General features: G+C 44.2%; 2 protein-coding genes across 4 annotated transcripts in view; one reads left to right on the forward strand and one right to left on the reverse strand.

Moving 5' to 3' along the window:
* Positions 1-930: 930 nt before the first annotated feature.
* On the reverse strand, positions 931-16,614 carry Uba5 (ubiquitin like modifier activating enzyme 5). Of its 3 annotated transcripts, XM_028869904.2 has the most exons (12): positions 16,472-16,614; positions 14,060-14,105; positions 13,855-13,944; positions 10,672-10,781; positions 9,592-9,678; positions 8,440-8,524; positions 7,564-7,668; positions 7,287-7,414; positions 3,635-3,770; positions 3,312-3,390; positions 2,822-2,928; positions 931-1,126 (listed from the first exon to the last, which is right to left on the reverse strand). In XM_028869904.2, exons 1-12 carry the CDS (start codon positions 16,612-16,614, stop codon positions 1,043-1,045), a joined length of 1,200 nt encoding a protein of 399 aa, XP_028725737.1. In that variant the 3' UTR covers positions 931-1,042. The 3 variants fall into 3 exon arrangements, with proteins under 3 accessions (XP_028725737.1, XP_037063781.1, XP_028725738.1); XM_037207886.1 differs by lacking the exons at positions 13,855-13,944; positions 14,060-14,105 and having other exon boundaries at positions 1,043-1,126; positions 16,472-16,493; XM_028869905.2 differs by lacking the exons at positions 14,060-14,105; positions 16,472-16,614 and having other exon boundaries at positions 1,043-1,126; positions 13,860-13,944.
* Positions 16,615-16,842: 228 nt separating this feature from the next.
* Acad11 (acyl-CoA dehydrogenase family member 11) overlaps positions 16,843-26,278 on the forward strand; it is a 73,856-nt gene continuing 64,420 nt past the window's right edge. Inside the window, 2 exon segments of the mRNA XM_028869902.2 lie at positions 16,843-17,562; positions 26,090-26,189. Coding sequence (XP_028725735.1) covers positions 17,420-17,562; positions 26,090-26,189 — 243 coding nt within the window. The 5' untranslated portion in view covers positions 16,843-17,419.

Here is a 26,278-nt window from a genome sequence, read left to right on the forward strand (position 1 = left end):
TAAGGAATGACACTTTGAACTTTAGCTAGCATTTCTCAATACACACAATTTAGACATTCATAAAGTCATTTCATATCCTCAAGATAAAAATCAATAATTTATGTCATTCATCAGCTTTCAATTTAAGTGGTTATAGTTGGGACATGGAAGCCTTTGCAGGGAATAAGTACTCAACAGTCACTGCAGAGGTAATTTCCAGTTCTTCATTTTGCCCACTACTCAGGACAAACCTTGCTAATATCTCCCTGTTTAGGGAATCAAGGTGAAATGAAATATTCAGGAGCAGTCTATATGATGTACATGTTCTATATATGTACAGTCTACATGATATACACGGTCTATATAATGTACACGGTCTACTTGATGTATACAGTCTATATGATGTACACAGTCTATATGATGCACTGTGCTCACGCCTGTTCTTGACTCACATGGTGACTCCAGGCACTTCTGTTACAGAAGGCAATGCCTTTTCCTTGGTCGGTGAAAATTAAAATACAATGATGGTTTTTCCTGAACATAGTCTGCCCATGAAGATAGCTTACATTTATCTGTGTTTTGTCTTAAATCTTTAACTCATTTAGACATGCCAATGAAGACATTCTACTTGTATCTCACCGAGAAACATCTGAAGGGGTGTTTATTCTATAGGCTGACTCTCTAACGTCACTCCTGGTCAGATCAGTACTCGTGGCACTGGTAGGAAGCCATTCGGACACTCAGACACTTGCTAGCCACAGCTGCCAGGGTAAAGATCTCATCCTCCATCTGTACTTACAGTCCAGGCCTCAGTCCACAGACAGGGAATTACTGTAAAGGAAATTATGGGATGGGATGGCCTCTCCTCTCCTTTCTGTAGGAGCATTACCGATTCAGTTGTAGAGGGAAGCCAGAAGCAACCACTAATGTTCTACACAGCATGACACTCAGTGAAGATTCACATGCCAGTTAAGGCGGCCCTAGGTTTATTAGTTCTGATTCTTTTTATAATTCCAAGGGAATAGAATGAGCACAGAAAATAAAACAAATGCCAGTCCACTGTCTACATGTTCTTCATCTTGGCCATGAGATCTTCCAAGCTTTCACCAGAATCTTCCACTGTTACTTCAGAAGCAGAATCCTCCTGCTGTCAACAAAGGGGGGAAATGCAATGAAAACAGAGCCATACAAAACCACTTGTCCTTAATAGTTTGTTTTACCCATGCTCAGCATGCTTAAAAAGCTGATTTTTCTCTGATAAGTACATTTTGAAATAATTAGAGAAAATAAAGTGCTTTATATTTCCCACCAAAATTTTGTTTAGGAGGCAGCAAATTCAATATTCTTGGCATTTCTACTGAGTGTATTGTTAATGTAAAACTACACTTATTTATAGCAGACCATGAAGTTATGGTATATGTATATATTGTGTGATGTTCATGCAGGTTAAGTCTATCTCCTCAAACCATTTTTTTATAATTAGAACATTCAAAAATCACTCCTCCTATCTTTCTGAACATACAACAGTGACTACCTACAGCCACCATCTACGACAGTCACCAGAGCTCAGTGTTCTAGCTCGCTGTAACTCACAAGCTGCTGGCCAGCCTTCTCCCCCGTCCCCCTGCGCACCCTTGGGAGCACAGCTCGTCTCTCAACTTCTATCATATCAAACCTTTCAGAGTCCACATATGAGTGAGACCATGAGGTGCTTGTCCATCTGTGCCATCTTACTTTACTTAATCACTCCCAGTTCCATCTGTCTTGCCACAAATGACAGGTTGTCATCCTCTTGTGGCTCAATAGTGTTCCACTGTGTGTGTGTGTGTGTGTGTCTTTTATCAGTCCGTGAGCATTTTGGCTATATATACTTCAGAAATATACCCCTCCCCATGAGATCGCTGGCTCACATATACCACATATGTCATCGTTTAGTTTTCTGAGGAGGCTCCATTCTGTTTTCAGAATAGATGAGCTAATTGACACTCCTGGTAGCAGTGCATTATTACACTCCAGGCTCCCTTTCTGCACATCCTTTTACCTTTTCACTTGGAGTGAGATGGACCTCCCTGGTGTAGATCTGCATGCCCCTGATGATTAATAATGTTCAGCAACTTTTCAATCCCTACTGTCGATCTGTGTATCTTTTTGTCTGGTGGTTTCAGCCCCTGCTCTGTATGTCTTCACTTGAGAAAGTCTGTATTTCTTTTTTTTTTTTTTTTGTTTTTTTCGAGACAGGGTTTCTCTGTGTAGCTTTGCACCTTTCCTGGAGCTCACTTGGTAGTCCAGGCTGGCCTCGAACTCACAGAGATCCGCCTGCCTCTGCCTCCCAAGTGCTGGGATTAAAGGCGTGTGCCACCACGCCCGGCTCGAAAGTCTGTATTTCTGTAGGTTTATTCATGTGCATGCTCTCTCTTTCTCTATCTCACCACACCTAACTCCACTACGACTCTGCTTCCGGGTTCTTATTACATATCTCCTGCTTCAGATTCCTGTGTGCTAGGATCACAGGCACATTCCATCACCCTTTGCAGAAGTATTTGTAAATGGGTTTGTGGCTAGAATTATCAATATATGAAAGTAATACTTTAATTTAACCACTATCTATTATACTTGATATATCCATGGATTTTTAGAAGTCTCTACTTTCTCAGTTTCCAATGAGCTGTGCCTGTCTCCATGCTGACACTGAATACTTCTCAGCACCTCAAGGCCAACCGCACAGATATCTAGGCAGGAAACACCTCACTAGCCTTCCGACGTAAGATGAAGCTGAAAGAAGAGAAATACATGTTTTCTTTTATCTGATATTTACATATGGGGAATCAGATCTCACAAATACCTTCTTTGGGACTGTGTATGCCACTGTAATTCCTTCAGGTAAGACGGGAATGGGACCTGAAGAGTCCTTCAGTTCCTCTTCTGAAACCTCAGACACCAGCTCAATACCTGTAGGAGTAAATGTGACCCTGTGCTCGTTCTCAAGAAGACTGTAGCATCACTTATATTTGTGTGCACTCTTACACTCCCCTCCCAGAAAACACCGTGAGAATGATCTGAAGTGCTGTGTAATTACACCCCCCAGAAAACACCGTGAGAATGATCTAATGCTGTGTAAACAAGAAAACACCGTGAGAATGATCTGAAGTGCTGTGTACATTACACCCCCCAGAAAACACCGTGAGAATGATCTGAAGTGCTGTGTAAATTACACTCCCCCCAGAAAACACAGTGAGAATGATCTGAAGGGCTGTGTCATCTTACACTCCCCCCAGAACAGAGTGTGCTTCTAGTGCGAGTCCGGCTCGAGTCCGGCGCCAGAAAGCCCCTACCCCACTCATTGTCCTCGTGTACGATCTCCTCGTCCTCCGTGGGCGCGGCCTCCGGTGGGGGCAGTGTCGTGGCCTTCTTCTGTATAAAGCAAACAGTACCAAGCATCACTACTGCTTCTCCGTTCTCTGCAGCACTCCACAAAGTGCACATTACCAAAGGCAAGGATGGGTCTTAGTTCTGAAGTATGCTCAATGAAGTAACACTATAAAAACCCAGAACCCATTATATTCTATTCCAATTCTGTTTCTTTTCAAATGTACTATCCTAGGCAGTGTGACCCTCAACTTCCTGACCGATCGATGAATGCATCCGTTGGTTGTACCTTGTATTCTTCTTGCTGCTTCCTGCAGTTCCTGTCATCACACTGAGGGTTTGGCTTCATGGACATGGTCGGGAAAAAGTCCTGCATTGCATTGTATCCAAGGTAGAAACTGACGGTGCCAAAGCGTAACAGAAACCTGAAAAAGAAAATTAAATTAGTCAGGCACAGTGGTGCACACCTTTAATCCCAGCATTTGGGAGGCAGGAGCAGGCGGATCTCTGTGAGTTCCAGGCCAGCCAGGGATATATAGTAAGACCCCATCTCAAAAGAAAAAAGAAAATCAAATTATACTTAGTAAAGAAAAAAAGGGACTAGAAGTAAGTGAATTTATAAAAGAGATTTTGGAGTGGGTAATGAATTTTATAACGAATAACCTAGAAAACAGCAACTTTCTCTACCTTATTTATAAAACTTGGCTCACAGTAGCTGCTTGAATATTTGTTGAATGAAGGAAGGAAGGAAGGAAAAGGAAGGAAGGAAAAGTATACTGCCTTTCATCACTGTGTAGTGAGCTATTATTTTTGACCCTCTAATAAAGATAAGCTGCTGGCAAGTAAAGTATAGCATGCTAAACTCCAAAGAAGCATACTGACTTTGGAGAACCTGCAGTATGAGAGATGTGTTTTTAAACCTGAGCTAGGGGCTCAGTTCAGTGGTTAAAGTACTCGCTATGGAAGCGAGTGAGCCTGAGTCTGGATCCCCAGCACCCACATAAAATGGCAGCCATGGCATAATAAGCTTATAATCCTAGAACTAAGAGGGAGAGACGGATGGAGACAGGTAGATCTCAGGGACTTGCTGTACAGCCAGTGTAGCCAACATGGTGAGTCCTAGATCAGTAAGAGACCTTGTCTCAAAAAAAAAAATAAAATAAATAAATAAAGTGGAACACATCTTGGATGCAAGGCAAAGAGAAATGAAGCTGGGAGTGAGCTGGAACCCTCTTCCCATCGGCTAGTTTTGTAGTGCCGGAAGGTGCTGCACAGGCTTCTGGGGAAGAAGAGGCACCAATGGCCTTATCTAGTTGAAAACCCTACATTCAATAATACCAGCCTGCCAGGCAAGATGTGCCCACGGGTGGAGTGACCGCACTACTGTTGGCAGAGGTGAGGGTGAGAACCAACCACTCTGACTGGATTTGAGGCCTGCTCCACAAGAGGGAATTCAAACTAGTATCGTAATGCAGTCAGAAACCCGTGGTTAAAGTCTTAGGCCGAGGGGCCAATTAGTGCTGCTGTTTCGGTAGCCTGTGGCAGCAGACCGTCTTCTGAGTATCTAAGCTTATACCCACAGACATGCTCCCAGCCTCACGGAGAAGCCTCTCTGCAATGAACAGCAATGAACACAGACACACGGCTGCTCCAGGTGCTGAGGACGATGATGGCTGAGGGCTCAGCCCTAAGCAGGCCATTTACACCACTCCACGCTGCTCAGCGAGCACTGCAGAGGACAGGGAAAGGGCTAAACTACTGTCTCCTGGGCAGGGCACCGCCGCTGTGGTCATGACCCCACAGCAGCTGTGGCTGTTTGCAATGGGCCTACACAACTCTGGACCTATCAACGGTCAATCGGGGGTGGGGACTTATAGGGCCCTTACGTGGGACTGAACCTCTGTCCCCTGGTGGGCTCTGAGGGAAGGGCAGTCATTGTCTGCAGCTGTGTACCCACTGAGTGCCCACCAGACACCAGTGGACATTCCAAACCCATGGTCACACAGATGATCAAGGCTAAATTAGAGGGTCGTGGAACAACAACAAAGTCATGAACATGAGGAGGAGATTTACAGGGGTAAGAGGGGAAGAAGGAGAGTAGAGAAAGTGGAGAAGACGTTACAGTAATCAGAATGTACATCATACATACATGAAACTGCCAATAATGAATTCAGCAGAAGTCATTTTAAATGTAAAGAAATACAGGAAGAGACATAGCATTGCCCCTGCCCTTCATACATGGATGCACAGAAAAGCATACTTCATACACATGTGCATACATGCATACCCCCCCACACAGACACAAATCTGAGGTGTGCTACTAAACCTTATTTTCAAAACTGATATATCCTACTATAAACTACGTAAACTACACTAAGTCACTGATGTGAGTAGTGTCAGGGGAAGTCAAAGAGCACGTCCAACACCCATAAAGCGCCATCGTGACCCTCCCTGTCAAATGCCACTTTACTGAAAAGCTGCTGTCTGGGTTGGGTTTTGACAACTCAGCATAAGCTGGATCATCTGTGAAGAGAAAACGCCCCCATCACATGGGTCTGTGGACAAGTCTGTGGGGGCATTTTTGTGATTAATGATTAATGTGGGCGTGTCTGGCTCACTATTGGTGGTGACAACCCTGGGCAGGTGGCCCTGGAATGTATTAAAAATAGGCTAAGTAAGCCATGGGGAGGCAAGCCAGTCAGTAGCACTTTTCCACGGCCTCTGCTTCAGTTCCTGCTCCAGGTTCCTTGAATTCCTGCCCTAACTTCCTTAATAATGGACTAAGATGTACAAGTGTAAGTCTAATAAACCCTTTCCTTCATGAGTTGCTTTAGGTGATGGTGGTTTTTTGTTGTTTTTTGTTTTTGTTTTTTTTTTTTTGTTTTTCGAGACATGGTTTCTCTGTGTAGCTTTGCTCCTTTCCTGGAATTCATTCTGTAGACCAGGCTGGCCTTGAACTCACAGAGATTCGCCTGGCTCTGCCTCCAGAGTGCTGGGATTAAAGGGTGTGCCACCACCACCCGGCTGGTGATGGTGTTTTATCACAGCAGTGGAAACCCTAACTATGGAAGCTTCTGTACAGAAGATTGTGCAGAAAATTCAGTGAGAGCGGAGGAGACAGCTCAGTGGGCAAAGCGCTTGCCATGCAAACGTGAGGACCCGAGTTCAAATCCCCAGACTCCATGCAGACGCTTGACAGCTGTGCATGACTGTGACTCCGGTGCTCCTACAGCAAGATGGGAGGAAAACAGGAGAGTCCCTGCAAACTCTTAGCTATACAAAACCTGTTTCCCTCATCTGTAGCTAGAGTTAAAACGCACATTGGCAGAGTCTCATTTTGGATTACAGAAGTGTTTTCTGGTTTGATCACATCTGAATGACTTTTAGGGAGAGCGGATGAGTAGAAGCAAGTGTGATTGTGCCATGGTCTCCACCCACTGTCTACACCTGTACAGCTTTACCTCATTTATGTAATGCTCCCTAGAGTCACGTGTCATACATTTCAATCAGCAAAAAACCTTATATGCTACAGTGGTCCCACGGGTTATCTGGTCTGCTATCTCTGAAGTGCATTGTATTTGCACTATCTTGAAAATGCCCAGTGCCCAGTGATGCATTGTCATAATATGGCCTTCTTGTCCAGTGATGTAGGACTGGGTATACAGAGCAATGTTGTATCATTTAACAAGAGTTATTCCAAATGCAGGGTGTAATTGACATTTAAATAAACATGTATGCGTGCACGCACTCACATACATACATGAGTGCGCGCACGTGCACACACACACATAATGCTAATGAAAGTCCATGTATGTATAATAAACATAAAATAAAATGTTAAGATAACTACTTAGTTGACAATATCAATCCTTGGAGTACTTCATGAAACACATTTCATCGAAAGCATACAGAACTCTTGAGAAACGTCGGCCCTCACTTACTTTAATACGTTCTGTACCAAGATCCCTGCAACTACTCCCATGGTGGTGGGGAGACTGGCCGCGCAGACGCCTTCTCGTTTCAGGGTCTTCTCATCAATGTTTGAAGCAACTACGAGCGGTGGCGCACACTACATGGAAAAGGACACACCCGTCTCAAACAGCACAGGGGGAGGATGCTCCAATGGCGTCCCGGCACACTCCCGCTCCTCTCCACTGTGGACATCAACTATGGAGATCACTGATTCTAACCGTGAAAGGGGCCCAAGACCATGCCTACCGCGAAACAAGCCGACTCTCCAGGGATCATGAGCTGGATGTGCCCGGAAACTGCATTTTCACTGACCCCAGATTCCATCCATGTCTGACCAAGTTCATTACAAGCCTTAACAGGAAAAGACAAAAACACAAAACTTTACAAATCACTGGCAACCTCCTCTGTGGAAAGCAGGTGTTAGTACACAGATCCTGAGGGTTTCGGGGTCAAAGAGAAGAGCTGCAACCCTTGAGTTAGTGTTGGTATTCCAGAAGCAGAAGGTACCCATTCCTTACATCGAACCACTGCTCCCTAGATTTCTTCAGATTAACGTAAAAACTTATTTTTCTAAAACTTCAGCAATACAAAAATCATAAGAATCATTTAAAAGTGATTCAAAAGAAAAATATTTTATCTTTAGTAAATGTTTACAATTTATATATTTAATCCTAGTAAGATAAAAAGTTAAAACCAATGGTGAGCTGGCAAGATGGCTCAGTGGGTAGAGGTGCTTGCCACCAAGCCTGAGGACCTGAGTTCAATCCCTAGGTCCCACATGATCTCATCCCACTGAGGACCAACTCCTGCAAGTTGCCCACAGGGATATGATGGCGCGAGCGAGCGCGCGCGCGCGCACACACACACACACACACACACACACACACACAAAGTGAATGTAATGAAAACCCAATGGTGACTAGACTAAGTGTCATAAAAATATTCATTTACTTTAAAACCACACAGCAGAAACATGCTACTTTATATGTAAGAGAGTGAGACACTAACACGTCAGAGGCACACGTTTGAGAAGCAGGCTGTGAAGACAGGTTACACTTGGAACCGTTGTTAGCTAGAACACTTGGGTAAACCCAGAACTGCAACCCCTTAGCCAACACTCACTGTGTTTATTGCCATCCGAGCTTCAAAGTTGTCCACACAGCTAAGAACCAGGTCAACAGCCTTCCCTTCTTCTAATCCACCATTGCTAGAGAAGGAAAGTAACCGTGCTTGAAAACAATGAGGACACAAAATACAGTTTTCGTCTTACGGCTTGGTGCCTGGCACCTATCGTCCCAGCACCGGAGGCTGAGGCAGGACCGTCACTGCTTCCGCCATCCAAACAGTATGAGATCCCACCTCAAAGAACAACCAAAAGCAAACCCAAGTCCCACGGCCCACACAAATCCCCCACGGTTTCTTGAAGCAAGATCTCAAACTTATTTGTGATCCTCCTGCTTCAACCTCCCGAGTGTTAGATTCACAGGTGTTCACCACCATGCCAGTGAGACCCAAACCACACTGTAACTGAATTTTATATGTGCAGTCGGTTTCTCTCATTAAATGTTTGAACACAATTATAACACAGTGTTTGATGTTGATGACCTCATACATAGTGTTAAGCCACTTTCTGAATAGAGAATTAATGATTCCATACTAGTAAAGGAAGCATGAAGTCTGTTCACAGGGTTGTCATCTCCCTATGGGCTCTCACAGATATTTGGTTTGGTTTGGTTCATTAGTCCTGGTGGGACAGAAGCCAGGGACTCAGGCATGCCAAGTACGTGCTCTAACTATGAGATACATACAGCCCTATTTTATTTTATTTTTCATTGTTTTGAAAAAGGGTCTAAGTTGCCCAGGTTAGCCTCGAACTTATGATGGAATTAGAGGCCTGTGCCACTGAACTCAGCAAGTTTCACTGCCTTGTTTACGCTTTCCTACAAATATACACATAATAAAGCTAATTGAATAAAATTACTTCAGGGGTCCTGGCTGTCTGAGGAAAATGATTTTCAGGGACAAAATACAGTCTAGAGATGGACGTAAAACTGAGGGCCTCTTGTTGAACCACTATAATTTCCAGAGGGATTTATTTTTCCAACTTTATTTTTTGGAACATACATATGTTTGTGCATAGACTACATCCTCATACATAAACATTACACAAAGATTACTTTTCCTAAAAGACAAAAAAATTGTCAACAGATTTTCTAGCACTTGTTTAACTGAGCTGGACATCAGGACACTGCACAAAGTATTCATAAACCGTACCTTATTCTACTCATGAAATGTTCGAAGTGGTCCACTGTGGTGATGTTGTAGTTGTGAACTTCAAACAGAACATCAGGGTTAATGCTCCTGAGAGGGGAAAGCAAATGTTATATTTTTGGTACGGCCTCTAAGGTAAGCACTGCCTGGTTGGGATTTTGTTCCGAGTCTTTGCCTTGCCATGCAGTCCTGCTTTGCCCAGTACTTGCTCCGCAGTGTAGGCTGACCCCAAACTTGGGGCACTCCTCACACGTGCCTCAGCTCCGGTGTGCTGCCATCTGCAGCAGGTGCCAGCCAGTACACGCCACTAAGAACAATTCTTTTTTTTTTTAAAGAGTTGGTTTTTTGTTTTGTTTTGTTTGTTTTTTCGAGTCAGGGTTTCTCTGTGTAGCTTTGCGCCTTTCCTGGAACCAGGATCTTGTAGACCAGGCTGGCCTCGAACTCACAGAGATCTGCCTACCTCTGCCTCCCGAGTGCTGGGATTAAAGGTGTGCACCACCACCGCCCGGCTAAGAACAATTCTTAAATGGTTGGGGAGAAAAATCTTTTTCAGAATATTTCACAATATGAAAATAAAATTCAGAGTCTAAAACTCAGGTTTTACTGGAACAAAGGCATGTATGCACCATCATTTTGGTGTTGTCTATGGCTAGTCTCACACTGTGGCTCCACAGTTAAGCAGTGCAGTGAAGATGAAAATAAGCACACTCGAGCCCGACACACGACCCAGGACTAAGAAGTAAGAGGATTCTTTGCATAAGTGAAATATGCATTTCATAGAGAAAAATCCAAGTCCATTTACACTTAGCTTAGCTCACAAAACAGGTACACAAAACAACAGCCTACTGTGTGTGGCCCTTTACCACACTGCAGTTAACAAGACCCCAGGGCGTGGGGCCCTTTGCTACACTGCAGTTAACAAGATCCAGTGCATGTGGCCCTTTACCACACTGCAGTTAACAAGATCCAGTGCGTGTGGCCTTTACCACACTGCAGTTAACAAGATCCAGTGCGTGTGGCCCTTTGCTACACTGCAGTTAACAAGACCCCAGGGCATGGGGCCCTTTGCTACACTGCGGTTACCTCAGCGTGTTCTCGGCTGCTTGCACTTTACTCAGTCCTGCTTGATGAGGCTGGAAGAAGAGTCGATTCATGTTGGCCAGCTCCACCTTGTCATAGTCAAAGAGCAGTAACTGAAATGAAAACAGTGGTAACAGTGGTATTTCAGGGAAACATGACACTAAACTAGTGGATTTTCCATCTGATAGGCTTAACAGTAGGAGTTGTAACATTAATTAACTCTAAGGTACTTGGTGTCGTATAGTGATTTACTAAATGTCCTGTGAGGTAAATGCCTAGCTCCTCTTATCCTCAGCTATTGACAAGGCATCGAGGGGCCTTGCTGAAGGGCGCTCAGCTAATGCAGGACTCTGGGTGCAGCAACTCTCCCCAACCCAAGGCTGTGCTGCTTCTACAGACCGGCTCAGTGAGAGAGGGAAGCCTGCTCCGTCTCACTGAGTGTTGCAAAAATTGTGCCAAGATCTTACTGCATTCCTTTTTCTTTTCCCTGACTCCCTTTGTATGACAGACCACATAACCAAACTGAGGCTAAACGTCATTACTCCAAAGAGAATTCTCAACCAGTTCATTTTTTCCCTCTTTCTTCTTAGGTCTGCTTCAGTGTCTGCCAATGTACACTCCTCACTTAAAATGAGTACATCACATTTCGTATCAGTAAGAACAGGTTAGATTCTATGAATCTATAGCAGTGAGATCTTATTCTTTCTTTTTCTTTTTTCTTTTTTGGAATGCTGGGGACTAAACCTGGGACCTAATCCATGCTAGGTCACTGTTCTACCACAAAGCTACATCCCCAGACCTAATTTTATTCTTCTCAGTACAGAAACTTAAAAAAAAAAAAAAAAAAAAAAAAGCCTATGACAACACCCAGAGAACCTTTAATATCTTGCTGACAAAGATGCCAGCAAGGTCTTTATAACTCCAAGTCCCTGAACCAAGGCTCATTCAATAATATTTACTATGTGAGACGAGCATTAAATCTGAGTTTGTGACTCCTAGTTGGCTTTTTAAAAAGAAGTGGACATTGTAACTGCCACTACTTGGCTTAGGTCACAGGAAATGACATCGACCTTCCGGCCTGCTGCCCATCTGGAAAGCAAAGGGCTGATGCGGACTTGGTGATCCAGGGACTACAGATACTTGCAGAAACAAGAAATGGGCTCTGGGTCTTCTAGGCACCATTTCCCCACTAAACCTAATCATTAGCTTCTTGCTTCTGTTTTACAGCTAGAAGAAAGACTTCCTGAAACTTATCTAAATGTTTAGTCTTAGTTTACCTGGGCATACAGTGGGATCACTGGCAGAGTTACTGAAAATGCAGGTGTCTGCATCTCACTGCCAGAATTCCTGTTACCTACTACAGGTGTAACCGGACAAGAGCGGTTCTAATTGCAGCCAGCGGTCCTCGAGAATGACTGCTCATCTAGCAGCATCTGCATCACCGGAAATTATTAATGGGCGAAAAGCACTTCCCCCACATTAATCTGCAGTCTATGAAAAGACAGATTCTGATTCAGTTGTCTGCGCTGCACCTTAAGTCTCCCCTCCTAGCAAACGCCCAGGAAAGGCTCCAGTGGTTCTCAGTGTTTGGTGTCTGCACTGGCAGGATTACCCGGAAACCAGTTATGACAATTTTTAGGTTTACCTGACACTACAGGATTAAAGCAACATAACTGAGGTCTGGTCAGTCTGTTTTAATATGGCCACATATTCAACTTTTAACTACTGACCTCAAGCATCTCCAATATCCTGTCAATCAACCAGGTACTCAAGTCATCAGCAAGCAATATTTTGGCCTGCTTCTGTAAATCACTTCAAAGATATCAAAATTATAATAAGCATTTTAAGTATTTTGTTGGCATCATTTTTATATTAATAAGTGAGGGTCAATTTTGCAACCGCTATCTTTTAATATTAACTTATTGACAAATGATATTGGAGAATGTATGTTTTATGAAAATAGCAGGGCAGATAATTGTGGAAAACTTATCTAGTCAACCACTAAGTAATATCAATAGTCCTTGGCTTTATAAACCTAAGATTGTCAGATTAAATTCTGGCAGAAGGTAAGTTACTTCTCTTTTACAATTCTAGTCCATTTTTAAAAGAAAACAAAATGGGTTAAATAAAAAAAAATCTAAAACATCCCCTAGATCAAATTCAATGCTTTCCATCCTCTGTGTGTGTTTAATTGAGCACTTAATAAGATTTTCAAGATCTGAGTGCTTCATTTGCACACTTTATCCATTTAAATGTCTTTTGTATCAAAGGGTTAAATAAGACAAAACTGTTTTTAAAAAACTATTGTGGGGCCGGGCAGTGGTGGTGCATGTCTTTAATCCCAGCACTTGGAAGGCAGAGGCAGCCGGATCTCAGTGAGTTCGAGGCCAGCCTGGTCTACAAAGCGAGTTCCAGGAAAGCGCAAGCTACACAGAGAAACCCTATCTCGAAAAACCAAAAAAAAAAAAAAACTATTTTGGGGAACTTGGAGGAGTGAAGGGAGGGGAGGCTGCAGTCAGGATGTATTGTATGAGAGAAGAATAAATAATTATAATAACTTAAAAAAATACAGTAGCCACTTGGCAGAAACTTGAGTTCCTCCAGAGCCCGCGCTTCTTGAGATCAAAACATACACCCAAGGTTGTAGCCTGTGCCTAAAAGTTGTACCCGCTCATCAGCTGTGCTATCTGCAATCAGCCAACAACGTAAGAGTGCAGGGCTGACTCTGAGTGGGGCCTGGGAGCCCTTACATCAGAAATACAGACTCAGCAGTTCCCACGGGGTGGGCTTGCCTACTTGATCTGGCACTGCTATGCACCCTCCTGCAGAGGTAAAATTTCTGCCTTGCTAAAATACCATAGATCTGTGTGGTCTTTTTGGGGGGAGGGGGGCACCCCAGAACCATTTCTAACAGGTTCTGTATCTACAGTAATTCCAAATTACTTACACATTACACTACCCTAAACAAAAGGTCCTGAACACAATTAAATACCCTTTGTTTAATTATCAATAACACGAGTCTCTGTCTGGAGAGGGATATGACTCAGCCTCGAGAAGAGCAATTTCCATAAATACAACAGAAATCATAAACCACTGACTGGCTGAGCAGAAGAGTGCTAATTTGTACCTGATTTGCTCCAGGAGTGAACAGTTCCCTACTGGACAGGCAAAGAGAAATCTTTTTACCTTACCAATGCCACATCTTGTCAGCATTTCAGCAGTCACACTACCAACTCCACCAACACCCACTATGGCTACAGCGTAAGTACGGATTTTCTGTGAAACAAAGAAAGGACACATGGGCTGGTTACTACTCTCCATTTGATTTCTCACCAGAAATTATTCTCGTTTACTGGAATCGAGTTCAGAAGCTTGGGAAGGTGCATCATACCTCATAGTCACTGACAATTCCCATCCGTTTCAGGGCCATCAGACGGCTTAAAGAAAAAAAAAGTTTCAGAGCTTTTGTAGTCTTTTCTTCTTCTTATTTTTTTAATGTGTATGGGTGGTTTGCCTGTATATACGCTTATACATGCAGAACTGAAGGTACATGCAGTGCCCGCAGAGGCCAGAAGAGGGTGTCAGATCCCCTGGGACTAGAGTTATGGCAGTGACCTGCCATATAGGTGCTGGGGATCATCCCTGGGTCCTGTGGAAGAGCAGCTAGTGCTCTTAACCACTGATCTCTCCAGCCCCAAGCTTGTAATCTTTTAGTTAACAGTGATATTTATAGACATGCACCATCAAATAAAAGAATCACCAAATTCAATTATTACTAATTCAAAAGAGGAGGAATCTAGCTGGACATGGTGGCAGGCATCTGTAATCCTAGCACTCTAGAGGCTGAGGCAGGAGTATTAGGAGTTCAAGACCAGCCTGGGGTACAAAGCAAATATGATGACCTACTGATCTTAAAAGCTAACTTTTACTAGGTAAAAATAAATCACTGGATAGGTTTAAAAATAAGGACTTTCCTGGATGTAGCCTGTGAAACAGCATTTTTCTTCTAAAGAACCTTCTTTATCCTAATGTGTAGCTAAGATCTACACCTAATGGCTTAAATGTTAAGGGTCAAAGTGAAATGTTATTATTTTCCCATACTGTGTTAATATACAAAGAAAATGAAATAAGCTCACACTCTCTGTCCATAATGGATGATGTCTAGTTTTGGAAACATCTGTTGTATCCCAAGCACTTCAGCTACTGGTCCTCTGCTCTATTACCTGAGTGTGTGTATCCATATATAAAATGTGGGTATATTAAGTTTTCATTTGTTTGTTCTTTATGGCACATGTGGATATTAGGTTGTAAGGAAAGTCAGCAGGCCTCTGGGCTGACCCCTTTCTTCCCACTTTCAACTCCATGTGACCATTATCTATAAATGCACACTACACAGTATTTTCACCTCTTGCTTTTCAGTCTTCTGAAGATTTTACTCGTAAATGTCCATTACTGCTGCACAAACATTCCTACCCCAGGAGCCTTGGCCATTTTTGGTTAGATCCTAACTGTTCACTGCTGGGTGGGTGCTTTAGAACTTTCCCTCTCCTCCATAACCTCCTTTCCTCAAAGCAACGACCATGCTTTCCTTATGCCTCATCTCCTGCATGCTTTCACTTACTCAAGCTAACTCCAGTAGTCCTCTAAACTTCTCTACCGACATTCACACTCACGAGTTTCCAACTTCATCATCTCAGAGGGTCTCTGGACCCACCACACACATTGCTCTCTTTCTGGAACTTCACCTATGTTAAACTACCCAGTTTTTAGCCACACTACTTACAGGCTTACTGACTTACTGGGAAGAAACCTCACCCCACTCAGATTCCTTTGTTTACTACAATCCACTTAAAGTAGCTCTAGAACACTCACTTTTCTCACCTACTGAATGAGATGGAAATAACAGCAATCCCAGGGCTGTGGTGAGAAGAAAAACATATGGAACTGAAAGGTCTAACTGCATGCTACTGAATGCAGTCTTGTATGAAACTTGCCATGTACAACTGCTGTTTTAAGAACTTCACATAAACTGACTGCTTCAGTCTTTATAACTATGACAGAAACGGGCATTCCTATGGTCCCACTTTACAGGTAGTAACCTGAAGCAGCTTAGCAGCTGTTAGAAGTTACTGGGAAGCTGAGAAAAGAATTCACTCAGTCCTGACGCAGAAGCCTTCCCCTTAACCACACTGCTCTGCATTCTCCCTCATAAATTAGTAAGTCCTTTAAGGAGAGCAAAGGACAGGAGTAAGCAGGCCTTGTAAAGTTGATAATCAGATGTTCCTGAGCCCCCTAGTAACTAACTCTCCCTCGCCCTGCCTCATGTAAGTTACACTGACAGACCTTTCAGAAACTAGTTTATCCTTGGCAGCTTTACATTAGATGTTATGTTCTGACAGAGCTTACTAGCAATCAGCCTTATGCAGATCGAGGTAGACTAATAAAGAGTCAAGGGTGACAGGAAACTGGGCACAGGATAGCGGGCACAAGAGTTGCACCATATGGATGCCTGCCTTGGATTTTTTAAATAAAATGTTATTTTTTTCCTCTGTGCAGGAAAAAGGAGTCTCACTGTACAGAGTACGCTGGTCTAGAACTCATTAAGTAGCTCAGGCTGGTCTGGAACTCGCGACACCCACCACCACCTCACCCTCCCGAATGCTGGGATGAATCGTGAGCCACCACGCTCGGCAAGGGTCATCTTCTGACTAGCACTAAGACGTGGCCTTGCCCATCTAGGAACAGGACCTCCACAGCAAGAAAGGCGCCGCAGGAAGCCGGCTGAACCCCGCGAGGGGATCACCTGTAGGGATTGGAGTCCACCACCTCGGCGCTCATCTTCTCGATGCGGGTCCGGCCGCCCACGACCTGCCGGCTTCTCTCCCGGGCGAGTTCTCGTTCCAGCTCCTCAACCCGCTGCTGCAGCCGCTCCACCGACTCGGCCATGGCTGGGCCCCCGGCGGCCTCCGCTCCCAGCCTGGGCCTCCGCCGCCGCCGCCGCCGCCCCACGCTGCTCCGCTGGGCCCACGAAGTGCAGGTAGACTGGGCACAGGCTTCCGGATCCCGATACCCCGGCAAGAGCCTCCAGGCATCCCAGTGAGACACGTCTCCGCCACGCCCTCCGCTCTTCCGGCGCGCCGCTTCCGGTGCGCCGCCGTCATGGCTCCCCTCGGCAAAAACACTCCTCCAAGCGGTCGGCTTTCTTTTCTAGACCCGCTAAGCCAGGCCGCAGCAGGGCCAGCGTCATATGTGTCCAGATCAGGGCGACAGCGATTCTGTCTTTCTACTCTAGGAGGCTATGAGGAACACCGAGGTCTTTTCCTCCGGGACCCAAGGTCCTGGCGGACCCTCTTCTTAGCCGGACTACACGGGCCTTCCGCCTGATGCGTCATTGAACCTAAGGTGGAAGATCTCTGCGTCTTCACTCGTCCGAGTGGTGTTTGTCACCTTGTTTTTCTTTATTGTTTTTATTTTTTATAAAATCGAGGCCTCCAGCTCTGACGCTGATAGAAAATTCTAAGTTGGGGCCCACAGCAAGCACTTCCTTCCTTTCTCCGCCAGACCCCAAGTCACTAGAGTCAGCTGCCCACACGGCTTAGCAACGGCGCCCAGAGTTCACGTGATTGGCTTCCGCTAAGCCCCGCCCTGGCCACGCCTCCAAGCTCTAGTTGTTTTTTTTTTTCCTCCCGCTGCGCTACCTCTGTGCTGTCCGGGTTCCTCTTCTCTGTACCCTGTGACAGCAGTGGCAATCATGGAGATGGATGTCACCAATGATACCGTGGAAGTGCTACCCCAGCACAAGTTGGACATCAGGTGCCTGGAGGCCTACCTGAATCAGCACTTGCCTGGCTTTGGGGCAGATCCCCGGGCTGTGTTGACTGTTACCCAATACAGGTATCTACCATAGCCTTCGCCTCCACCTGGAGCAAGTCTGTGCTTGGTGCTTTTCTGCCTTTGGCCCTGGGTGGGTTTCTCATTTGCCCAGTCGCGATTTCTTTCCCTGAAAGGACGCTTCCTGTATGGCTTGTCCTTGAATTCCGGGCTAGTCTTAATTGGGCTAGTAGAGGCACAGTGTCCATTATGCAATGCAATAATTTGGTCTTGTTAGGACCAAAATCGTGTGCCTAACTCACTGAGATGGATGAAGCTGGACGCTTTGGGAGAAATAGATACCTTCTCTGACCTTTTCTGCTACAATCTAAGGATTATTTTCTGAAGGGCTGGTGCTCTTTTGTTTAATTGACTTTAGTCGCCTGAGTCTAGGTTAATGACACCACCTGAAGTACACAGATTCAGACTCTAGCTTTCCACTTAGCCGATATTCTTGAAACAAGGGAATTAAACTGGGTGAGATGACCCTGGGAGTGCCTGCCCCACTGACAGGTGAATTTAAGCTGATGTTTTGCAATAGATAGTTTTTTTTTTGTTTTTGTTTTTGTTTTTTTTTTTTTTTGTTTTGTTTTTTTTTTTTTTTTTTTGTTTTGCTGATGTTTTGCAATAGATAGCTTTTCATTTTTATATGGTCCCAGTATAAACCATTTTATATGGTTCCGGTATAAAACCATTTTATATGGTTCCAGTAAACTATGTCTTTCAATCTAGGGATTTAACTGTGACATAAATCCTGAGGCCAAAGTTTTTTTCTTGTAACATTTGCCTGTTCCCATTAGTCTTGATAAGGAAATGAAGTTATGTAGGTGAAAGGGCTTAAACATTGAAATATCTGTGTAGAGGTGGAATAAAGAACAGTTGACACTTCTAAAATTAATGCTTTGTGCTGTAAACAGATCAAAGTTCAAATTTCAATGGTTAGTCCACATCGTGTGGAATTTGGCCAGCTTCTCCTTTGAACATCCTATCCTGCTTTCGGGTAAAGGTTATGTATCTTCAGGCTACTGTGGTCCTGTGTTATTTAAAAATAATTCTGAATTACATTGATGTTCACCAAAATCATGCTCAATAAATGAAATTAGTTGTGCTACAAAAATTACTTCTGAAACCAAGCCTGGTGCTACATAGCTTTAATCCCAACACTTGGAGTCCAAGGAAGGATGATTGTGAATTTGAGGCCAGCATGGGCTATGTAGCAATCCCTGATCTCAAAAACTATTTTCCAGGCTGGAGAGATGACTCAGAGGTTAAGAGCACTGGCTGCTCTTCCAGAGGTCCTGAGTTCAATTCCCAGCAACCACATGGTGGCTCACAACCATCAATAGTGAGATCTAGTGCCTTCTTCTGACATACAGGTACACCGTATACAAAATAAATAATTAATTAATCTTAAAGAAAAACTATTTTCCCAGAAATATTATATAAGTTTGGTTTAGTGTATATGTATGGAAGTATGGACTCAACAGAGAAGACACATTCATTTCCTGGACAGATGAAAACATTATAAAAATTTTAAACATACTAGGCCACAAAAAATATCAAAAACTCTTTTAAGCTTTGGGCCAGTGGGATGGCTTTCTGATAAAGGTCAGATAAAGGTACCTGCTGCCAAGCCTGACGCCCTGGGGTCAGTCCCTGGAAACCACTTCTTGTAGAAGAGAACCGATTCCTGAAAGTTGTCCTCTGACCTCCACACATGTCCCCCTTCCCATAAATAAATATAAAAAGAAAAAAGCACATGTTTTCACAATATAAGTGCAAACTTTTTTAAAAGGACAAAAACAGCCAACAAATACCATGTACAAACTAACCGGTTCATATGTTGGCGAGCCAATGACCTACATGGTAATAGTTTGTTAAGATAAGTATACAAACCGGCGGGTGGTGGCGCACCCCTTTAATCCCAGCACTCAGTAGGCAGAGGCAGGTGATCTCTGTGAGTTCAAGGCCAGCCTGGGCTACAGAATGAGTTCTAGGAAAGATGCAAAGCTACACAGAGAAACCCTATCTCAAAAAAAAAAAAATTTAAAAAGAAAGCTAAGTATACATTTCTATATCTTTAGCAACCATCAAAATATGACATTCAAAAAGCTCTGATAACATTTTTTTAAAAACCCAATTACCTAAACACCAGTATAATAGGTGTGCAAGACCTTTGTATAGGACATGACAAAACCTTATTAGGAATTTTTTAAGAATCTTAGAAATTTAGAAATAACATACACGAACACGAAAAGTCTGTACTGTAAACTTTTGCTTTTTGTCCCAACTGATGTATAGATTCAAAGCAGTGTCAATCAAAATCCAATTTTTTTTCTCTAGTTTGAGAAAAACACTAAGTTTTCTGTGAAAGACCAAAGGGTTAACAGAAACAGTCCTAAAGAAAAACAGTGGGGAATTTGAATTAAGGTGGCATATTATTAGCACACAGGTAATTAAATATATCAATGAGCTAGAGTTCACAGAAGGCCCACATATTTATAGAACTTACACATCAGGGCTGACACTTGGCATCAGCTTGGAGAAGTGGGAAGAGCATGGGGAAAAGACCTTTCATGAACTTGTGGTGGAATAATTATTATCCCTATGAAACGTTATTGTGTGTAAGGAAAAGACCACTCAGGCTGTGGGTCTCCCTCAGTAAATAGAGTGCCCCCTAGTGTACATGAAACTACAGGTCAATCCCCAGTGCCACATAAACCAAGAATAGTCTGTGGTGCATACCTGTAGTCCTAGTACTTGGAGACAGAGGCGATAAGATTAGAGGTTCAAAGTCACCCTTAAACAACTTCACAAAATTGTCTGCTGACCTCCTTATGCATATGGTGGCATACATGTTCACACACATCATATATATGCATGATGTGTGTGTGTGTATCCAGCATTGGTTAGGATATAAGACATTAAAGACTCATTAAGGTATGAGTCACTATAACTACTGTTGACCAACCTTTGACATTATCATGTAATGTCAAGAAAATTTTATGCCAGAATATCAGGAAATCAATCTCAGAACATTCATTGTGTTGCTTGTAGTAGAAGAACTTTAAAGCACACTAATATTTATTAGTAGTAAAATGAAAGAATAAATTACTCATTTACATAGTGGACTACCATACGTCAGTGAAAAAGATTCAACCACAACTGTACATAACACATATAAAACAATGGACAGATATAGAGCATATTGCTTAAGGAGGTAAACCTCAAGAGAACAATAAGTACGAAATGCAAAACAGTTATTCAAACTGTTTTGAATTATATGGCAATTTCTTCAAGATAGAATATGGCGTTTGTCTCCAGGTAGTGGTGGCATATGCCTTTAGTCCCAGACAGACCTCTGTTAGTTCAAGGCCAGCCTGGTCGGTCTACAGAGTGAGTTCCAGGACAGGCTCCAAAGTTATACAGAGAAACCCTGTCTCAAAACAACAACAAAATAATATGGCTTTTGTTTGCTATAGTTATTCTGTGCCTTCTAGATTTTGTAAACGTTCTTTTTAGTTATGCAAAAATTTTAACTTTCAAATATTAAGTCACTTTGGGAATATAAAATATCATTAAACAACAATGTAAATGTAGCTTGATAGAATAAAACTTCCATCTTGTAGCCTCATGCCTAACGTGTGCCTGGCACCGGGGTTGGTCTTCTGCATTCTCCACTCTATGTGAAGCAGACAGACAATAACAAACACGATTTCTGAGTATTATCTGCAGGTTTATGTGTGGTATGGGGGTAGAAAGTGTTGAGGACAAGGCAGGCAGGCAGGCTGCCTTGAGAAGGTAGCGGTCAGCAAAGACTAGAAGGGGTTGAGTATGAGACCACAGAAGCTTTCCAGACACTGTGGGCCACTGAGGCAAAGGCCAGGGATGGGGAGTGTGTGTCATAGGCTGAGAAATCCCGAGCAGTGTGGTCTCAGTACCCTAAGTGGGGCAACAGGAGCCCTGCCCATAGTCATAAGGCTTTTGCCCTTTGCTTTGAGCTGAAGTGGGAAAGATTAGAGATTTCCGAGGAGAGGAGGAAATAGTTTGTCATCACGGTTGTTTTTAACAGAAACTCTGCTTGCTGTGTTGAGAGTTGACTGAAGAGGGCAAAGTGAAAACAAAACCAGTATGTCACGGAGTTCCAGCAGAGACATTTGTGCCCCAGACCAGTGTGGTGGGGTAAAATAGTGAGAGGAGATGTCAGTCTGGGTAGATTTGAAAGAACGATCGATTAGACGTGGGCTAGGAACGGAAGAGATGGGGCTGTTCTGCTTTTGCCATGGTACCTAAGCATGGGGTTATCATGAACTAGAGGTGACCGTAGAGGGTGTCATGGTTTGATGGGAAACGTTCCTGCAGGCTTATTCCTTTGAGCTCTCGGCCCCTGGCTGCCGGAGCTGCTTCAGTAGTTGGTGGGACTGAGACGGGCAAATGTAGGCAAAGCTTAACCACTTGGCACGCCACTGGGAGTGCCACCTTTTGAAAAAAACACTTAGCACCTGGGACCCCTACCTGAATCACTTAGCACCTGGGACCCCTACCTGAATCCCTAAGCACCTGGGACCCCTACCTGAACACAAGCACCACCCCACCAATCACTAGCCCTGGCCCCACCGATCACTGCACCACCCCCCAACACAGCACCTGGACCCCTACCTGAATCACTTAGCACCTGGGACCCCTACCTGAATCAGCTGTGTACGTTCTGCTCCAAACAGTGCAACCCTTGGCAACCCTTGGGTAACTAGCTTTTTTTTTTTTTTTTTTTTTTTTGCTTGGTGTCTATTCAACGTGTGTCTTGGAACAGATGGAAAATATTCTGGAACTAGATGCAAAAGGCCAACCTGGTCTGGATTAGTTTGGGGATATAAGTAGGCAAATTGTGTCCTCTGAGTAAACTTTTAGGGAAAACTTGTATTTACCATCTTATGCTTATGCTTGATTAGGCATGTGTATGAGTAAAATCAGGTTCGTCGTGGGAAAGGACATTCACAATAAAGACTTAAATAACCCAAGCCTGTCAATCAAAGCAGAGAGCTGTCCACAGTATGCCCCTTAGCAACCAACTCTTTCTCCTCCTGGACCCCACAAAAGAAAGCCCCAAACAATAACCACTGCTTTGGGGCACCCTTGCTCAAGTATCCTGATGTTTCCTTGTATTAAACCCTACACCATCTCTTTATATAAAACTTCTTGTGCCTTGACATTGATGTGTGCTTTTTCAGTTCTTTGGATAAGACATCCCAAACCTGGAAACACCCAGACCACTGACAACAGAACCTTTGGATCATGTGGCTTAGCTCATAGAAGTGGGTTTGGGTTGGGGAGGGACTTGGGGGCAGCACCTTTCCAAGTACTCGCTTTGGAGACCAGGCTAGCCTTGAACTCACAGAGATCCACCTGCCTCTGCCTCCCAAGTGCTGGGATTAAAGGCGATGCCCAGCAAAAAAGTGGTTTTCTATCTCCCCTAAATTGCTTCCGGCAGTCACTTTGGCATAGTGATGAGAAATGGTACTAATACAGAAGGAATATGGAAGTTCTTTTTGGGAGTTTCAGGTGGTTCTTAGACACTTAAGTGAATGTGTTAGAGTAACCAGCTGGATATGGTTTCAGGGCAGAGACCTGGTCTAGACGTAGCACTTGACAGAGAAGGCATTGGAAGCCACGAGGTAGAAAGGCTTACCTAGAAAAAGAGTCTAAAGAAAATGGAAGTTTGCCGATCCAGCCACAGCACCCTAATAGTAAGAAGTTAAAGAGTTAAAAGGAGGCTACGAAGGAGTTTGAGGAGTGGGGGGGAGTGTAGAAGAGTGTCATGGTTTGTGCTAGTGACCTTGAAAAGGCAGCATTAGTGGGAAGATGGGGATGAAAGCTTGATTGAGTGGGTTCAAGACAGACTTTGAGGAAGACAGTTGCAGTGGAGGGGAACAAAGGAGAGCCAGGAAAAGGCCTCATGGATAACCAACTAGCGATTAAGAATTTGTGCAAGAGAAGATTCTAGAGCAAAGACCTTGAGAAGACAAGAATGGTCTGGAATCCTACTCACAAAAGATGGGGCTGTGCATAAGTAGGGTGGAATGTTTCCTGTCGCTGTTGGAAGGAACTCCGTGTGTAGGTACAGAAGTTCCTGCCACAGCTAAGCGGTGGGAGCTTGTGCGAGTTCACTTCTGGTTGCTTCGGCTTTCTTGTTCAAATGTGACACGGGGTGATTGTGACAATAGAGCGTGGAAGAGAGTGGTCAGAGGTTTCAGAGCACAAGAGCAGTGAAGTTAGTGAGCTGAGGAAATGTGACTGCCATGTGGGCACATGTCGAGGTCTGTGATCATGAATTTGAAGAGTGGATTTACTTCAGTGGATGCCGATGCTTTCCCAGGAATACTTGTTTCTAGACACACCCAGCTTTGCTAGGTCTCCAGTGGCTGGCACTCATCACTCTTAAAATCATTACTTTTTATTGTGTGTGCATGTGTACAATATAATGCTGTGTACACATAGAGGTCAGAAATCAAGAACCAACTTGCAGAGTTGGTTCTGTCCTCTTACGATGTGGGTCCCAGGAATGGAACTCTGGAAGCCAGGCTCCTGGCTGTCAGAAGCCAACCTATACCTACATCCCTGAAGAGAAAGGTCTCCTGGCTGTTGGAAGCCAAGCTATACCTATAGCTGTGTTCCAGTGAGGGATGGTTTCCCCTGAGGAATGTAGCAATCCTGCTTCTCTCTGAGAGAGCTGTTACAGCTCTACTCTAAGAGTTTCCCCTCAGATGTCCATTGCTTCTCTGCTCCACTCCACTAAGGGAGTTTCTCAGCAGAGATTTCCATTGCTTCCCTGCTCTGGCAAATGTTGTTACTTCTCTGCTTCACTCTACTAAAGGGGAAATCCTGCAGAAATATAGCAGTTTTCTCCTGCTCCAGTGAAAGTTGTTACTTCTCTGCCCCTCCGGCAAAAGAAGGTCTTTACCCAAAACTCATTCGAGGGATTTATTGGGAGGGAGAAATCCAGAGAGTGGCTGCCTCTGCCAGAGTGGAAAAAGGCAGCTGCCAACTGAACAGGTACAGAGCTTATATAGGGCTTCTTAGGGGCGGAGTTTTTCCAGGGTGAAGATTTTCAGGGTGGGAATTGGTTGGATTTCAGTTCCCCGAGCTTGGACAAGCTCAGAGATCGGCTGGATTTCATGCTCAGTTGCTCAGGGGCAGAGTGTGTTTCTTTGGCTTTCTTTCACTGGTCCTTTTTAACCTTGGGGCTCTGGTTTCGGGCCAGGTCATATTTCTTTCTCTGGTTCTTGTTTCAAGGTCAGAGGTATTTCTTTGGCTGGCCCTTTTACTCTACATCCTTACCCACTGAATTATCGCCTGCCTCTTGTCACTCTTTTGAGGACTGTCCCTGGATTCTTAGATCCTCCTTTGGCCTGAATGTTGTTGCATCCAAGATGGCACTTGGCCATTTTCAGGAGGGTAACCTCTGCACCTTACTTGCTTCAGAGAGAAGATGACTCTCAGGTGGAGAACTCTACAGAGTTCTCATGTCCAGTCTCCACATTGCATCCATGGGTCAGGCTGAAGCCACCCACTAAGTAACTTACCTAGCCACCCACTAGCACTGTGCCCTTGCCTGGCTTCCTCCCCTCCCTAAGATCTGCCTTGCCCCTTTCTGTGTGGGGATATAATGCAAGGCGCCATTAATAAGGAAGCAAGTCATCATTCCACACCAAGGGCTGGCCCTTTGGTCTCAGGCCTCTCAGACTGTAGAACCATGAGAAGTGAGTGTTGGCAGTTTCTAAACTACCTAGTCTGTGGTGTTTTGTTTTATTGGCATGTGTGGACTGTGGCATGTGTGACAGGCTTCTCAACCAGGGTAGGACCCACACATTCCCCCCTTGCACCTAACCTGTCCCTGCAGGGGTACAGGAGACAGAACAAACCCTCCATTCTGATGGGTTACTGCAAGGACTCTGGAGAAATTCACGATTCTCTCCTGTCTGTATGTACTACTTATTTTTTATTTGCTTCAAAGAGGCTAAGCGTAGCATATTAGGGTCTTGTGATATTAATGGACAGCCAGGATCTTATCAAAATAACCCATCCCTAACTGCCCACCTAAACAGAAGGATTCAGTCTTCAGCAGTTTCTTTAGCACCAGATATCATGTTCAAGTTCTTAACGGTCATTGCTATTAGCTCAGTGGTTTGTATACTGAGGTCATCAGTGTTTTCCCACCGCTGACTGGGTGGAGTGGGGAAGGGGATTTAGCCAGTGCTGTGTTGAGTTGGAAATAGTCCCCCAGTGCAGGGGGCTTCTGCATTTGTTTACTTAGTGTCTGTTAGAACTGGGAGGCATTTCTTCTGTTGTGTTTGTAGGGTCCTCAGGTGCCAGCAGGCTGCCCTCAATTTAGTATCACCACGGTGTCCTCCATGAGCTGCTGGGGGCACCCCTGCGGTTAACCCTGCTCTGAGATCCATTTATTTTTGTTTCTCATCTTTTCTGACATTTCAGTGGGATTTCAGGAGGAAGGAGACATGTTTATAACTGACCTTTTAAAAACCTTTTTCTCTAGATCAGGACAATCGAATCCAACCTTTTTCCTCCAGAAAGGATCTCAAGCCTATGTTCTCAGGAAGAAACCTCCGGGCTCCCTTCTTCCCAAAGCACATAAGGTATGCACAGCACACAGCGAGCTGTTCTTCCAGCACAAGTAACTGCCTCTGAAAAACACAAAGACCATTCAAACTGCATTTGAAAGTCT

The sequence above is a fragment of the Peromyscus leucopus genome, chromosome 7 (genome assembly GCF_004664715.2).
Source record: "Peromyscus leucopus breed LL Stock chromosome 7, UCI_PerLeu_2.1, whole genome shotgun sequence".
NCBI classification, from domain to species: domain Eukaryota; kingdom Metazoa; phylum Chordata; class Mammalia; order Rodentia; family Cricetidae; genus Peromyscus; species Peromyscus leucopus.